The 14,402-nt window shown below is 43.7% G+C and overlaps 1 protein-coding gene across 1 annotated transcript; it reads left to right on the top strand.

Annotated features, from left to right (window-relative positions):
- The first annotated feature begins 3,312 nt into the window (after positions 1-3,312).
- LOC139831759 (uncharacterized) lies at positions 3,313-4,114 on the top strand. Its single transcript, XM_071821084.1, has 4 exons — positions 3,313-3,441; positions 3,528-3,638; positions 3,718-3,852; positions 3,926-4,114. The coding sequence occupies exons 1-4, from the start codon at positions 3,313-3,315 to the stop codon at positions 4,112-4,114; spliced, it is 564 nt and encodes a 187-aa protein (XP_071677185.1).
- The last annotated feature ends 10,288 nt before the right edge of the window (positions 4,115-14,402 follow it).

The raw sequence follows: 14,402 nt of genomic DNA, 5'->3' as shown, positions 1-14,402 counted from the left end.
GATATTCCCCCGGGCTTCTTCACTCCGATGTTACATCTCATCGTGCATCTCGCCAACGAGGCACTCTTGGGGGGACCGGTGCGATATCGTTGGCGATTTTGTATTGAGAGGGAGTTCAAATATATTCGGTACAAATGTGGAAACAAAAATAAGATTGAAGCATGCATAGCTGAGGCAACTCTCCTCCATGAGATGGCGACGCCACGACAATGTACTATGCCAATGATGTGCCCACTAAGCATAACCCGGTCGCTCGGTACAATTCCGATGAGCCCAACCGTGACCCAAAGCTCTTGCTCTTCAAATATCCCGGTGGCAAGGCCGGTGCCTCAAAAGTGGAGAACATTTCGCCAGAAGAGAAGGATTGCATAATGCTTTACGTGCTTATGAACATGGAGGAAGTGGTCGATTTCATGAGGTAAAATGATGAACCAATTACTTTGCAACCAGTAACTTGGTTTTGGTCTAATACGTATTTTCTCCTTTCAGCCAATTCCATGATGAAATGTGGTCAGGAAGAAATGGTCCCACTCCCACGCAGTGGTACACTCTTCTGAAATAGGGTGCCCCGCCCTTAAATAAAAGCTTCGTGAACTGGTTCCATGAAAAAGTAATTTCTCAAATGTTCCTCTTACTTTGCAATCCGTGACTTGTCTTATTACACGTAACTAATGCACAAAATAATCTGAACTGAACTTGTAGGGAGCTGATCCCAACGTTGAGATGACGAGATGAGTTGAGATGCGTTTCCTGTGGTTTTAACCGTAGAGTCCATACGCATGAGAAGTATGATGTAAATGGGTATCGCTTCCATACGGAGTTTCACCGTAAGAACCGGCCTAATGCAAAAACAATAAATCTTTGGGGTCTACACCCGCGGAGCCGATGATCTTGATTACTATGGAAGGTTACAAAAGGTATACGAGTTGACGTTCAACAACGCAAACATAGAACTCAAGCTCTTTGTGTTCAAATGCCACTGGTTTGACCCACACGGTGGAATGAGAAGCACCCCTTCCATTGGTTTAGTTGAAGTTAGGCCTACAACCACCTACAGCGGATCCGACGTCTATGTTGTGGCTCACCAAACCAAGCAAGTTTATTATTTGTCCTACCCATGTCAGAATGAGGAACTCATGGGCTGGGAAGTCGTGTTCAGTGTATCGCCACATGGTAAGCTACCCATCCCCTCCAGGGACGATTACAACAACATTGACCCGGTAACATATGAGGGAATTTTCTATCAAGAGGAAGAGCAGTTCGGGGCTCTTCAAATAGACATAGGTCTTCAGGATCTCCACAACGATGTACAAATGCGTGGTGAGACCGTGGTGGACCTGAAGGACATAGCTATGCTCACCAAGCGCCATGCGAACAAAGACAACATTGTCGAGACTCAACCGAACCCAATGCCGACCATGAATACTCATATGATACTGATTTTGATAGTGAGGCTGAGAACCCAATGCCTAGAGATGAGAGTGGTGATGAATGGTGAGGGTCTTTTATGCTTAGTACCTACATTATCATTATGCTTAATACATACATTTGTCATTATGCTTAGTACCTACATTATCATTATGCTTAATACATACATTTGTCATTATGCTTAATACCTACATTTTCATTATGCTTAGTACCTATATTTGTCATTATGCTTATTAATTTTCAACATGCTTATTAATTATTTTCTCTTTTCTTATGCAGGTAATTGCCCAATATGAGCGGACGGAAGGCATCATCGAGCTCCTTGCTTGATCAGATGCATCAGCGGAAGCCAGGGCCGGGTGCTTCCAGACGGAGTGGAAGACCCATTGTTCCCACCCGGGGTTACGAAGACGCAGACGGAGGACGGGGAGGACGAGGGGAGGACGAGGGGAGGACGAGCTGGAGGACGAGGGAGGACGAGCTGGAGGACGAGGGGGAATGCACAGCTCCTTCTAGCCGACATTCCCTCTCTCCGCTCGGTGGCTTCACAGTCTATGGACGAGGAGGAGGACACTAGGGAGGAGGAGGAGGACACTAGGGAGGAGGAGGAGGAGTCTAGGGACGAGGAGGCTTCGACGGAGATGGCTCCGAAGAAGTTGCGGATTCGTGGGGAAGCGCAGGTTCCCGATGAGAGTAAGGAACCTGCTACGGAGGATGAGAAGTGGCTCCTTGTCCCAGGAAAGATAGAGTAAGTAGTAAGGTGATTTCATTTTCGTTATGACACTTAGCATTTTCTAATGTTTGATAATTGTGCAGGAATTTCACATACACGGGGAAGAATGTCCGCGTGCCAGGGAGTCTGATTGGAGCTGCTATTAGGAAGTACTGGCCGGGGATGTACACTCCGGTCCTTGGGGGCGAGTCCAAGCTAGCCTACACTTGGGAAGACTTTGAGATAGCGCCTTACCCTGGCTTTACTTCCGCCGCCGACGCCGTGATCAAGAAGTTTTGGGTACGTAATGCATACTCTTTGGGTTTCGTTCATATGTAGTTGATAACCCCACCGTGATAACTCATGCCTCTCACACTTTCTGTTATGCTTGATTGCAGCGCAATTATAGGGTGGCGGCGAGCATAAGGAGAGGGCGGACGTGGTGCTCCGTAACATGTGTCGGAAGTTGACACGGCAGCGGTGGTACAACCAGAGGATCACGTGCATCGGCCACTTCTATGCTTTGAGCGGGCGTAAGGTACACAAAGCCTGAGATTGTGCAGGGACTCGCCCCGGCTATGACGATAGATGACTTCATGTCGGTAAGTAATTGTCAATGTGATTCTATGTACCGCGGCTAACTTGCAACTATATTGTTTGTTCTTCAAATGAGTTTTGATTTTGCAGGTTGTACCACATTGGGCTGATAATAATAAGAGGGCCGCCTTCATGGAGTTGGTCAAGAATTGGGTCGGCGAAAACCCCGATTTCAAGGCCGTGAGCGACCGGAACAAGGCCAACCGTGGGAATCAGGGAACACACACTGCGGGGAGTAGCAGCACCGATCGCTATCGGGAGCGTCTGGTACATATAAAAATGGAACAAGCTGCATTTTTTTGATTTTCGATGATATGCATAACATTTGTTTTGTGATGCAGGGAAGAAGCTCGGGAGGGAACTTGGTGAGATGGAAGCGTGGACGCACATGAAGCTGGTGACGCCCCGTCCGAACGAGCCTCGGCCCGCGCACGAGATGTACTACGGCAAGGCCAAAGAGAACAAGGAAAGATCTTTGCGAGGAGTACGCCAAGCTCCATCCAGAGGTGGAGGACCCTATGACCGAGCCGGTCGACGAGGTGGCGATGATGCTTTGGCGGGGTCCGGCCAGCCGCATGGACGTCCCTGCCTTCTTTGGGGGTTTCAAGCCTCAGAGGAACTTCACGCAGATCAAGGCTACCCTCCCCTCCGGCAGCTACGCTACCTCCTCGCGGACTACATGCCGTTCTCGGGTAGAGGTAGATGTAAGTCATCCACACTTTCATCCTCTGTTTTGACTCTTGTTCCTGAATGGCTATGTTGATGAGACGCATTATTTCTGAAATTGTAGACTCAGCTCGAGGAGGCCTATGCAGTAGCTTACGAGGAGTATCTCGAGAAGATTAAGGAGCATGACCTTGTGAAAGATGCCTATGTCCAGTGGACGAGCAACCAGATGGCGGTAAGTTTCAATCTCTATGGTTGCAAAACATAATAAGTCCCCATGTTTGAATCTGAGCTATCTCTCCCGTTTCTTGCAGAGTTTCACTCGGTTCATGATGACTGGAGTGCGAGAGGAACCACTCCCAGAGCCACCTCATCCGGGGCCGACGCCAGTGTTCCCGTCCAAGGAGGAGTTCTATATCATGTACAAGCGTCAGCGTCAGTTGACCCCGGTAAGTTGCTAACTTGGCTAAGTTGCTAACTTGGTGTGACATGGCTAAGTTGCTAACTCCCTCCAACATGTAGGGATTGGGAGAATCCGGGAACGACACTCCTTGTGGTACGCCGATGCACCCCGGTCGCCATTCTCCTGGTGCTTCTGCCGAACCTCGGCATTTTTCTGGTTCCGGTGGCTCTCGTCGTGGTTCTACCTCCCCGAGCACCGTTGAAATACAGCGGCCTCACTTCACCCACTCGGAGCTAGATCGTCTGTAGCTAGATCGTCACTCGGGTGGTGCACCACCATAGTTTCTACATTGTACTAGCACATGATGACACGCTCCATCTTTGTAGTGGATCCGGTGTATGTACCATGGTCTTGTATGCTATATTTGTGCTATTTGTGAGATTTGATGCTATATTTGTGAGATTTGGTGCTATACGGTGATATCTTTGTGCTATATGGTGCTATATATGTTACTGGATATTCAATCTTATAATATGTGCATTTTGTGCGATTTTCTGAGCAAATGAGGCCAAATTGGCAAAAATCAGAAAAAAACTGGGCCAGCTGTGCCGACGGTGTCACCGTCGGCACAGGCCCGTAGCTGTGCCAAATGGCAGGGTCTGTGCCGACGGTGACGCCGGCCCAGTTTCGCGCGCTTTTCCAGTTCGAATAGTCACCGTTTTGCCGCAAGTTCTGGAAAAAAAAAAGGAAAACTGTGCACCGTCGGCACAGCTGGGGACGTTGACGGCGCCGGCGTGACGGCTGGTTGGCTCTGCCGACGATGGGGCGGCCGACGGCCACCGTCCAGCCGTCGGCGTACGACTGTGCCGACGGTGACCTGCTGTGCCGACGGTGCGCGCGCAGACCCCGACGCCTGCTATGCCGACGGGGAGACGCCGACGGTGACCGTCGGCAGAGCCTGTGCCGACGGTGAACCTTATTGTGCCGACGGTGCGGGGCCGTCGGTGTAGCCGGTCATCAGATCACGCGCCATGGTGGTGGCAACTAGCGGCCAAAGTTGAGCCGTCTCTAACGCCTGGTGCAGCGCTGAACGGTCTCTCTCTACTTGGCTGACTTGAAAATAATATCGGTAATCTCATGGTCCTAATGTGATCTCCTATTTCCAATTAGTCAGATGGTGAGCTATGACTTGCAGGTCGTACGTCACGGTGGTGGCGCAGCTAGGCCAGAGTTTGGACGTCTCCGATGTCTTCCGCTTGAACAGTGGCTAACAACTGGGAAGTGCTATCTCTAATCTCAAGTATATAATATGATCTCATTTTTCCAGTTAATCAAATCATAAGTTGCTGGGCCGATATCAGCTAATCACATGAGATGCTAACTCCAGCCCCACAATATGAGTACTATTGTCTATAAAAGAATGTCGTAAATTTATCAAAATTCGAATATATACCATGTGGATACATCAAAATTTAGACAAATTTAAAATATTATTTCATAGACGAAAAAGTATATAACACGAGTCCATCACGCTTTCTTAATTCTCTATGTAGTAGTCCATCGTCCTGGTAAGATTTTACTCTATGTTGGTCTCCTCTGTACCTCACCCGTACCTCACCCGTCAAAGTAATGTGAGTTGTTCTGTTATGTTATCTCTGCTTGAGAAACATAGTGAAAGAACCTTCAGGTCAGAGCATTGCATCGTATTGATGCTGATAGATCTCCCAAAAATGTGTCAGCCTAATCAACTTTATTATTAAATTTAAATTTTAATATCTTGCTCTCACTTTAGTTCCCGGTCGCTACAAATTAAGAGAGGTGCCAATGGCTACATCGATAGAATTGACACTATTGGCGCAACTTCAGTCCGTTGAGAGCTAATTTGCCTTTAGTATATGCAGTTCCCATGCTCCTTTTTGTTGGCTTTGAGTACCTAGCTAGGGTAGTACTGTATTTTCTTTCTAATTCCAGCTTTGATACTACAGTATCATAGCTCTAATCTGATAGTGATAAATATTCTTGCAAGAACCAGGTTGGCGTGTTTCCCAAGCTGAGAGGCTCTGCTATAGAAACTTCATCTCCTCAATTTGACGCCATGGAAGAAAGGTTGTGAGGGGCAGATCACCCACAAGTCATATACTATTTCAAAGTGAAACATTGACATCACTAGCAACCACATGATTGTTGTTATTCTAATAATTCTTTGTTTGTTCACTTCCAGAACTGCGATTATTGAATTGCTATTGATATAACTTCTTTTCGTCCATCATTTGTGTTACAGGTTCAAGTAAGTATTCGCCCATTCATATCAACTTCAAATTTTATAATACCAACTTCAGAAAGATCAGGTGGCTACATACCAATGATCTTTAGATGAAATAAGTAAAGTATATTTTACTATCTTATATCTTATATCTTATATCTTATTATTTACTAATTGGAGACTCTCATTAAGGCTCCTCGGTAATCCTAGAAAATAACTCTTAATTGTCCGTCCGGTTGACCCTTTGCCTATGTAAATTCGTTGGATGAATTAACATGGGAGTTCCTCGCCCCCACGCAATAGTCTCTTTGGATAATTGCAATTAGCTGCCGAACAATTAAGAAAAACTCATTCGTTATCTCTCCCGTCCCATAGGCACGCTCGCTCGCGAGCCCTAGAGCCGCCGCCTCCCGGAGTCTTCTCTCCATGCTCCTTCTGCTCCAGCCTCGAATAGTTCAGTTCATGGAGGATGGCGTATATCCGTATGTGAACCAGCTGCTGCTCGGTCTGATGATTTGTTGATGAGCCGGACAAGATTGTGTAATGAGTACCGATGAGAATTTGAGGCAAACAAAGCGGACGTAATCGCCGGTAAGGCTGTGGAGTGCATCGATGATTTCCTGCCAACACTACGCAGACAATTAAGTAAGCCCGCGTCCTTATAATCACTGCTTTGTGTTATAGATCGTTGAATTTATCAAGAAAGTTCTACAAATTGGCTTGCGTATGATACTCTGATGTATACCAGAAATACTATTCTTGGACTGAACAGTTTGTTGAACCCATCAACAGATTTTATGTCTGATGTATATCAATTCTGAGCGGAAGGAAGGGAACAAGATTTGATCTGCATAGCCTTAAGTGACAACACATATCTTCGGTAGGTTGCATTCCCTGCATCATCGAGTCAAACATTGGAGAAGTGCACTTGAGGCTTGCTTACTTTCATGTTTAAAGGAGGCTTTACGTTTTTTTTCATGTTACCTTATTCGTTAGTACTGTTGCTATCCAAAATAATTAAGCTAGATGCATGGAGTACTCAAGTTGTCCAAGATTTGATTTAGATGGTTTCCCATTTTATAGCAAAACAAGGCTGACCGGTGATGTTTACACGTGAACCCTCTCAGGAAGCTGTAAGTATGTAACTAATCTACTTTTTCTAGGTTCGATTTTAGCCATATGAACGTATGTGCAAGTTTGGTATTTAGCGTTTAGAGCTAACGTATATAGAGAAAAGAATGTGCAGATTTCAGGTATGACCTATCAACCAGTCATTTATATGCTTTTGATAAGCTACAGTAGTGAGCTGTTAGATTGATGATGGATTCGTCACTTAATATTAGTTACTATATCGATTTTCACAAAATAGTTTATACCTATGACTCACATATGGATATTACAGGTGTATGCACTGACAGAATTACTTATCCTGCTGGAAATATGACTGTAATCAAGCCCATGGCATCATAGTCACAATCTCCTACAGAGAAGTTCCTCTGATATGAGCCTTATCCTGTAATCATGTACTCATAATTTCTTTCATTTGTGTCAGTAGATTAGAAGGTAGCGCTGTTTGTGATTGGATTTGTTGCCACGGCAATGGTTTTTCTGGACACTCTTGCGTATGGAGGTATATCTGCCGCCTTCAATGTCATTCACAAATAATATGCATCTATTCCGAGAAATATACTAATTCATTATGTTTGTAATTATTTCTTAAGTTGGATACTATCCCTTTTCTCCAACCATACTTGACTACTTTTTATTAGTCGCCGTATCATTTAATTTTACTGAAAATTAATGCTATAATAGGGATACAAAGAAGAAACTTTTCTTGCTCATATGACATGACCAGGTTGTATTTGTAAGAAGGTTTGCTACCATATGCCTAAAGACTAAAGGAATTATCGATTTCAGATTCAGGCGTGGAGTTTGCTAGAGACTTCTCCGTTTGTCTGAATCCTATGAACATATATGAAAATGACCATTATATGATGTTAAACATCCATCGTCATTAGCTCCAAATATATTATGGAGGGTATATCCTTCTGCTGTATTAGTATATTATTGTACATCTTTCTACAATTATCAATTATTTACCTGAACTGTTTTTCTTTCGAAAGTAACGTTGACATATTAAGTTATAACATGCATTTAACTACAATCTAGAGAGATGGTGGACAGAAGCGAGGAAGAGGCTCCGGAGGGAGGACAGGAGATATTTCGATACGCTCGTCTTGCTGGTTGCCTGGACACTTTGGAAACAAAGGAATGCTCGTGTTTTCGGGAACATTGAGAGGCAACTATCCACGGAGCAGATCATAGATACAATTATTGAGGAGCTCAGCCTCTGGAGAGTTGCGAGGGGAGGGGAGTGGAGAGTCATGTTGCGAGAGTAGTTGTGTAGTTTGTATCGGTGGTGTGCGTGGGTTAGCCGCGGGCAGATGTTCGCATCCCCCGTTGGTTTCTTGTAATTTGTTCTGCTCCCTTCTATAAAGATTCGGCACGCCTTTCGCGTGTCCGCGAAAAAAAACTACAATCTCTATACACTGTGTCAATGTTGACAATTCTATAAACTGTGTCAACAATGTAAAATATTGGAAGATCTATAAGCCTCTCAGTTAACTGAAAGAGTATATGAATGCCAGTTCAATATATATTGGTTAAAAATACAATAACATAAGAGTTGATATGAAGATAGAACACAATTATTGTGTCCCTATAAAATATGTCTAACATTGAATACCACTAAGCATCATTGACCATCAATAAGCTTAGGATGCACTATATACTAGAATTTGTACATGCCAAATTTTAGAGCAACATATATCCATCTACGTGACATAAAATATGTAGCCCGTGCGATGCACGGGTTGCTGACTAGTTTTTGAAATAATTTAAATGAGCTAGAAATAGCCACATAGCCTTTATTTGAATCTAGCCCATCATCATATGAAACAACCATGTCATATTTTTGCATATTCAAAAATAGGGTTTGAAAAGTGAATTATGAGATATGGAATCATCTCAAAATTCTTTATGGTTGATTTTATAAAAATGTTTGAAATCTGAAAACCTACTGCCTTGTTATTTTTGTTGCAAGTGTTCTATAGTGAAACAAAGGTTGAGACCAGCGGGGTTGGTTAGGGAATTTCAAAAGCATTCCAGAAATATAAAATTCCTCAATTTTGGCTCAGTAGATTTTGTTCTATTGATTTTTTAATCGGGCACCAGTATTATATTTCAGCTAAAAAGATTAATTTGAATTTGAACTAAACGGGTTAGGCGGGAAAGCTAAACGGGCCAGAGAGGGGGTAGCTGGGCTGGCCCAGATGAGCTACCACGTGGGACGCGAGTGGCCTGACAGCGGGGTCCACTCGTCAGCCTCGATTTAACTTCACCGAACGGGTACACAACGGCTGCCGTTGGATTAATGTCAACACCCGGATTTTTAAGTCCAGATGCCTATTATGGCATACATCGCAATTCCAGAAATATTGTTGTTGCGAGACATAATAGTTGAATATCATATGTCATCATTCATTACATCCATAGTCGTCTTATAAATAGAGATCACATGATCCAATATTACACAAATAGTTGATCTAATGATCAACGAACATATTACATGGTGGAAGCGTAACGAAAGTGGACTATCTAATCCACAGGCCAACATCTGACGTCAGAAGATTCCCTAATTGTCGTAGGCGTCCTGCTGGTCGTCATCTTCATACTGATGTTCGGCTTCGTAGTCTGGCCATTTGAATAGCGAGGGACAAAGCCGTGAGTACTTTCAAGCACTCGCAAACTAATACTAAAGTAAGTACTAATATTTCTATTGAGAGTGTTCAAAGCTCTAGGGTTGTTTGCATAAAGCCAATTTTAGTTTATAAACCTTTTTGTAAACAACTTCCCATGTGCTAACTAACTCAAGTGGGAACATTAGTGTCATTCCCACAACTCTGTTGTGATTCAAAGTCAAAGTCACCTTTCAAATTCAAATTCACAAGTCACCATTCATATTTTTAGAAAAGTTCTGATGACGGAACAGTATGGCCTTCCCAACTGTCCATGACCGCGGACGCGGCTATCCGAATAGGTTAAACTCTGCGGAGGTTGTACACTTGTGCCACAACAATTGCAATAGTTCGGCAGGGGTAACTGACCCTGATTTATCGTACACAGTACGCGAACTATCAATCCTAACCTTTCATTTACATACCCTAGTATAGGCACCTCTCCCCATGAGCTTGGCCTCCCGGTGATAGCCAACTGTTATCCCGGGAACTGCACAGGGCTTGGCCGTACAATTCACCTCAATTCACGTCAATTCACTTTCAATGGAGGCAGCCTCGGCATAACCCCTATGACGCTTGTTCAGAGGGAACCCATACTAAAATACATAAGTTTCCAGCTAAGCCTTACCCAAATTCAGGTATTGTGGGGGTACTTGTAAAATTGGAATGGTATCGCATCCGAAACGAACCATCAGTTTTTGTAAAGTCACCATGTCATTCACAGGTCATATTCACCTTCAAAATCTTTCAATAGAATGACTCATCATTCTAAGGTTTTCAAAGTCATTTCACAAACACATGTTCCCATCTAGAGTAGTCATTTTTAATTTAGCACTAGCATCTAAGTATGAGGGGTGCTAAGTAATTTGCTTTGCTTCTAGGCTAACTTTGATACTCTTGTACTAATCCAATACTAACCAAGTGAATCATAAATCAAAAAGTACTTTGATAAAACAAAAGCAATAAAGCTTGTAAAGTAAAAACTTGGAAATAGGATTATTAACATAAAGTAAAAGGGGTGATGCCTTGCTCATGGTGAGTTTTGCACTTCGCAAGAGTATTATCTTGCCTTGGTTGGGGAATTGGTCAAAGTGGTCTTCTTCTCCTTGGAAGTAGACCTCCTCCTCTTGATAGTCTCCGGTACTAGCGTCTATAAACGAATACGAGGATACAATCACCAAACAACACTTAAGTAGTCTTAATTAGCCTTAATGGCTCACACAAATGATCTAGCATCACTACTTAAAATTTATTCCAAAATTATGCTAGGGTTTGCTTACTTAGTATTAGGAAAATAATTTCCTCTCATTGAAATTGGAATTAGGGTTCCTATGTAGTTCTTTGGAGAAATAATTTCCTCTCATTGAATCTTCTTCAGATTTAATCTCCTCAAATAACCATGTATGATCACATGTTGACCAAGGTCAACACTTCGCTCTTATAATTTGAGAAAAATGATTTAAATGAGATTCATCATCTCATGTGATTTAAATAAACATTGTAATTTAAATACTATTTTGATTTAAGTTCCCCAAGTGAGCAAGTATGAGCCTAAGCAATAGAGGTCATCACATTACTTCACAACACTTGAGAAAATGATTTAAATGATGTGCTTCACCTCATAGATTTAAATTCCTAATTTTTGAAATGGTTTAAATGGGCTAGTTATTGACTACATAGCCAATATTTTGCTTCTAGCCCATGATCATGTACAGAACCCATATGATATTTTTGCGTAGTAAATTAGAGTTTGTGAAATGTGAATTATGAGAGGTGGAATCACCTCAAAATTCAAAAGGGTTGATTTTTAAGATTTATTTGAATACTGAAAAGTCTCTTGTTGTTATTTTTTCTACTCAAAATCTACACAAGCTATGAGGTTAAATCCAGTGGGGTTGGTTAGATCATTTCATAAGCTTTCCAGATCATTTCGAATCACTCCATTTGGGTTTGTAGATTTGAAACTATTCAATTTATAGCAAAGCACCAGTTTTAAAATTCTCTGAAACAATTTAATTTGAAAATTGCTAAATGGGCTAGGCGGGAAAAGGAATGGGCCGAATTGGTTTGAAACAGAGAAAAACCAGCCCAGTAATGTTTTGGGTTAGCTGACAATGGGTCCCAGTGGTCAGTGACTCTATTTTACCGAAACGGTACCTTTCAACGGAAGCCGTCGGATTAGATCGAGGATCTACGGCTGTGCGTCGTCGGGGAGAAGGAGTTGCTGCCGCGGCGGAGGTAGGGGGTCGGCGGCGAGCTGGAGCTCCGGCGAGGGGCGGTGCTGATGCTAGAGGACGTTGTCGACGATGAGGAGTTGACTGGTACCGGCGGCGGAGCTTGAGGTGGACGGAATCGCAGGATTGTACTGTGGCGGACTCCGGCGATCGACGGAGCAATTGGAGCTCTCTATGGCGTAATCGAAGTGGAGAAGAGGTTGAGGAGGTCGAGGAGAAGGAGGGGAGCAGAAATGGTGTGGAGGAGGAAGTGCGGGAGGGGCGCTATTTATAGCTGCGCAAGTGCTGCGAGGGTGCCGTGGAGGGTCGCCGACGGTGTCGTCGTTCCAGGGAGGTGAAGGGGCAAGGGATGGGCGCGTCGTGTAGGCGACGTCGAGGCGGAGCTGACGCGCGTCGTGGCGCTGAAAACGGAGCAGGATAGCCTCGTCGTCGTCCAGGGTACTGTGGCGGACGGTCGTCGTCTGTGATGATGGCGATAGTTCTCCGGCGTCCACTTGGGGATGTCTAGGAGATATAGGGTACCGTGGTGCGTGCGTAGGAGAGAGGAGAGGGCGAGGCGGGGTCAGCGTTGATGGGAACGAGCGACGTACTGGCGCGCTCCGGAACATCACCGTGCGCGTCCATGCCGATCCTGGCAGGTGCTGGGCGTGTCTGGGCGCGTCGGTTCCTGGCCAGTGCCGACGTCTCCTCGACTCAGAGCGTGCACGGTCGTGGTCAGCAAGGTCAGGTCAAGCTCAAGGACAGGGTGGCCTGGATGGGTGAGGAGGGAGTGATGGCATGGTGGTGGCATTCCATGCCACGGCATGGTCATGCCACGGTCATGGAGGGCCAGTGCAAAGGTTGCAGGGGCTTGGAATGGTGCCCAGAGGTGTGGTGGAGTTCAAGAGCAGCAGAGGAGGGCCAGGGTTGGACTTGGTCCAAACAAAAACTCAGCATGGGCACAAATCTAGTTACTGCCTGCAATGTGTTTGTAATAATGGCCGCATGAAGATTTTTGTCAAATTTTGGAAATCTTTTTGGTGGATCTCATTCATATAAATAGAGAGGTAGAATGGTGGTGGTGGTGGTCAATTTGATGCAGGTTTGCAAGATTTCAAAATGGGGGTTGATCTTCTCTTTGTTTCAATGTCTCCTCTTGTCAATTCATTTCTGGTCAACCTGGTCAAAGTCAGCACTGGTGGTCAACAACAAAGTGGTTCATCTTGACATGGTCTTGGATGAGGTGGCAAGTGTTGACCAAGGTTGGTTTAAGAAAAGTCAAAGCCAGGGGTGCAAAGTGGTGAAGATATTATAAAGTGGTCGTATGACCATTATCACATGTAAGTTGGATTTGCAATTTTCTTTGATTTGATTCTGGTTTCTTTGATGCATTTGAGTTGGTAATTGATAACAAAGTGTTTCACAACCAAGGGAGCAAGCAATGGTGGCCTTGATTGGAGTTTTGCAAAATTGGCTAAAGTGTATGTGAGTGAAAATGGAATTTTCTCACCATTTCATTTCTCTCCATTTGATTTGATTTTTCTTGACTCCAAAGTGATTCTTATTAGTTTAGGAACATTTCAAAACCATTGAAACCATTCCAAAAGGTCTATCTCAAAGATTTGCAAAAATGGCCATAACACATAAGATGTGATATGTCAATTTTCCTTATTCTTGTAATTGGTTCCCCTTGCTTTACTTGGGCAGGGTTGAGGGTCAATTTAGTGTTAGATTAGGTTTAGAGATGGTGTCACACCATTTGGGTAATGTATAAATGCATAGGTCAAGGTTTGGGTAAATTGGCTATGTGTCACATATGCCTCTATGCATATGTTGCATTTGATTTTTAATTTGACTTGGCTTGACCCAATTGATGTTGTTGAGTGTTGAAATGGTATAGAGGAGTGATCCAACCCTTCACAACAAGTCTTAGGGTCAAGATCCTCAAATTCACAAATTTTCTATTTTCTCTCATATGCCTCTATGGCATTTTTAATTTCTTTTTATTTTCTTTGGTTTCACTTTGGATTTGGTTTGATAAGTACTAGGTAAGGTCTATGAAGGTTTTCCAATCCTCAAAACCAAGTAGAAAGGCCTAGGGTAAAGTTTCACAAAAATAGCCATAAGCACATAGGCCTTTTCTTATTTAAATTCCTTTTTATTTTATTTTAACTTGGATGGTCAAAAGAGGGGGGAGGTTTAGGGTTTAAGATTATTTCAAATACTAATTAAACAAGCAATCATGGCAATAGTACAAGAATTAAACAAGACCACTATGTATCAAACTAAACTTAAGAAAAGTTTTTGTTGGTTCCAAAATTTG

The sequence above is a fragment of the Lolium perenne genome, chromosome 5, assembly GCF_019359855.2.
Source record: "Lolium perenne isolate Kyuss_39 chromosome 5, Kyuss_2.0, whole genome shotgun sequence".
Lineage (NCBI taxonomy): Eukaryota > Viridiplantae > Streptophyta > Magnoliopsida > Poales > Poaceae > Lolium > Lolium perenne.
Note: the sequence above shows the minus strand (reverse complement) of the source record. Positions and strands in the feature narration are given on the sequence as shown.

Excerpts from the sequence above, each read along its gene's own strand:
- LOC139831759 (XM_071821084.1), top strand. The coding sequence starts at position 3,313 with ATGGACGTCCCTGCCTTCTTTGGGGGTTTCAAGCCTCAGAGGAACTTC. Across the intron at positions 3,442-3,527 it reads GTTCTCGGGTAGAGGTAGAT|ACTCAGCTCGAGGAGGCCTA; the intron begins GTAAGTCATCCA and ends CTGAAATTGTAG. Across the intron at positions 3,853-3,925 it reads GTCAGCGTCAGTTGACCCCG|GGATTGGGAGAATCCGGGAA; the intron begins GTAAGTTGCTAA and ends TCCAACATGTAG.